Source organism: Dromaius novaehollandiae, chromosome 4 (assembly GCF_036370855.1).
Source record: "Dromaius novaehollandiae isolate bDroNov1 chromosome 4, bDroNov1.hap1, whole genome shotgun sequence".
NCBI lineage: Eukaryota > Metazoa > Chordata > Aves > Casuariiformes > Dromaiidae > Dromaius > Dromaius novaehollandiae.
The window spans coordinates 86,472,687-86,475,349 of NC_088101.1; the positions used below are offsets into that span (position 1 = coordinate 86,472,687).

Here is a 2,663-nt window from a genome sequence, read left to right on the forward strand (position 1 = left end):
GCTGGTGGTTTCGTAAGACGGGAGCAGGCGATGTGGACGCAGAGCGGGGCTTTGCGGTCCTTAACGTGCTGCAAGGGGGGGCTTGACGGGGAGGCGATGGAGGGGGTTCAGTTGATGCTCAGACATGTTGCATGTTCATTTTAAGGTAGCAAGGCAGCACATGTGCGTTGTTTCATGCAATGCAGGTTGATATAAGGCCAGTCTGGGGACTCGGAGCAAAGTCCCCGCGGTGGCACCGCTCGCTGATCCCATCTCCCGTCTGCTTTCACAGATCGAGACGTCCCGGCTGGAGCCCGAGATCGCCACGGCCACTGCCAGCAAGACGGTCGTCTACAATAAAGGATTGTAAGCGGACGCGGCCCATCTCGGCCCAGCAGATTTGGGGAGGGGAAGGGGGAAACTTGAGATTACTACTGGGAAAAAAAAAAGCGAGACACAACAAACTAGAGCTCGGCGGTAGTAGCGTGTTCCCGCTCCCGGAGGACCGGGGGGGACTTATTAACGCTTTGCGAGAACTGACACCTCACTCAAGAAGATTAATATTAAAAGTTTTAAATTAGCAGCAGGAACAACGACGCCGATTCACATTCAAACACGTTAGAGCACTAGCTAAAGAATAATCGCACACTTCATAGCGCTGCATGGAGGGACGCTCGACGGCACGGTCCCGTGCTTACGCCTGACCCCTGAGCGTGGGTTTTGCCGAACAAACTCGGTTTCCGACGTGGACGGCGCCTCGGCGGGGAGTTTTGCCCGGCATCCAAGCCGCGGGACGGCCAGCGCGGCCCGGCACGAAGCCGCTGATCTCTTCTGCTTTGCACACGTATAAAGGACGGGGTCCGTCCCCGCTTCCAGGAGCCCTCTGAAAGTCAGGGAGTGAGTTTAAGCCAGTTGGGAAGTCGTGCTAGGCTGAGCCCGGGGTCTAAAGACACACTTCCACCAACGCTTTAAGCCGGCAAAACCGATGCCGCCCTGAATTAAACCCTTGCAGCCTCTGTGGTGCGGGAGCAGCCTGAGCGGCCGCTCGGGCCCGGGGGGGACGGTGGGTGCAACCTCGCGTGCAGCTGGTACGCGCTAAAACACTCGGGGCTTCGGAGTGGGGGGGAAAAAATCACCACTGACCTAGAATGAAGGCCAAAAGGGTTTTTGCAACGCTCCGAGGCAGGAGGCACCAGGCCGCGTCCCCGCGCTGCTGCAAGCCGCGAGTCCCCGCGCGGACATCGGCTCGGGGGCCGGCGTGGGCTCGGGGACGCCGGAGCAAGCCGGGCATCACGGCAGCTCTCCGCGCCGGCTGCTTTCCCACCCCTCCTGCTTTTTGGGGAGACCCCCGGCCCCCTGAAACGCTTCGCCGGCTGCCCGGTGCCGGGGGATGCCCTGCCCGGCGCGGCATCAGCGAGGAGGCACGTGGCACCGGGAGCATCGCGCACGCGGCGGTGAATGCTGCCATGACGCCCCTTCGCTTAATAGCTCATTAACCGCCTCGACTTCCCTCACGCACGAAAGGAGCCTTCAGTTTGGGAGAGCAACCCGAATAAATAACTGGTGCATTTATTATGACCCGTATTGGGGAAGGGCCGGGAAGACACCCCCTGCACACCCGCACACCCCGACTCCTTCACCTCCGCCAACGCTAATAACGAGGCGATCATCTCCTGTAGCATTTAATTAGAAACGGAGCACTTAATTGATTTCTTGGGCGTGTTAATTAAGAAACGACGAGGACCAGGCTGCGGCAAAAGGTGCCGGCGAGGAGGTCGCCGGGAAGGCGGCAGCGCCGGGCGCGGGTGCCCTCCGCTCCCTGCGTCCTCCCACCCCGGCCGCTCGCCGGTTTTGCAGACCCGGGTCGCCTTTAGGAAACGTCCTCTTTTAAAAGTGTTTTTTTTTTTTTAATTATTACTATTATTACTGCTGTGTTTCGAAAGTGGGCTCCCCGCGCCGTGGCGGTTCCCGCGGCGGCCCCCCGCGCGCGGTTTTTAACCTTCTCGGGCAGAGTCGTGGCGCGCCACGCTTTCTGTAACAAACTAATAATAAATAGAAAAGCGGATGCGTTTACGGCATCGTCGTCCGGTTCTTGGGACGGGCGGCTCAGAGCCTCGCACCGAGCTGGGGACGCCTCTGCCCCGGCACGGGAACGGAGCGGCCGGCTTTCCCGCGCCCGTGGGAAACTGCGGGAAAATTCTGCCTGGGACAAAAATCACCTTTTTGCAAAAAGAAAAGGAAAAAAAAGAAAAAAAAGGGGGGGGAAAGGGGGGGGGAAAAAAGGGAAAAAAAGGCGGGGGGGGAAAGAAGAAAACCCCTGGGGTTTGCAGCCCATCCGGCGCCGCGGGGCTAAAATGATTTCGGCCATCCATCACGGAGCTGAGATTCTCGCGAGCTGGTTTTGATGGGGAGCCGCCTCCATGGCCTATTTCCGAGGGCAAAATGGGGCCGTTTGGGACTGGCCTGTCCCTCGGCACAAAGCTGCTCGCCTTGGTCCCCCCGGCTCTTACCTGCAGCGCTCGGCCCCCCGCATGTCCGTCCGTCCGTCCGTCCCCGCCGGCATCTCTCCCCGCAGACACCCACCCCTCCAGCCCCACGGACGTGCTCCCTCCCCAACAAGCCGCCGTGGAAAGCCCTGGTTTTGCCAAAAAAAGTCCCCCCGCCGCGAGCAGAGAGGCGTCGAG

The 2,663-nt window shown here is 60.1% G+C and overlaps 1 protein-coding gene across 2 annotated transcripts in view; it reads left to right on the plus strand.

Annotated features, from left to right (window-relative positions):
* SFXN5 (sideroflexin 5) overlaps positions 1-2,052 on the plus strand; it is a 110,490-nt gene extending 108,438 nt beyond the window's left edge. For both annotated transcript variants that reach the window (XM_026121807.2, XM_064511666.1), the window contains one exon: positions 272-2,052. In XM_026121807.2, coding sequence (XP_025977592.1) covers positions 272-349 — 78 coding nt within the window. In that variant the 3' untranslated portion in view covers positions 350-2,052. The remainder of the gene's footprint in view (positions 1-271) is intronic.
* Positions 2,053-2,663: the final 611 nt, after the last annotated feature.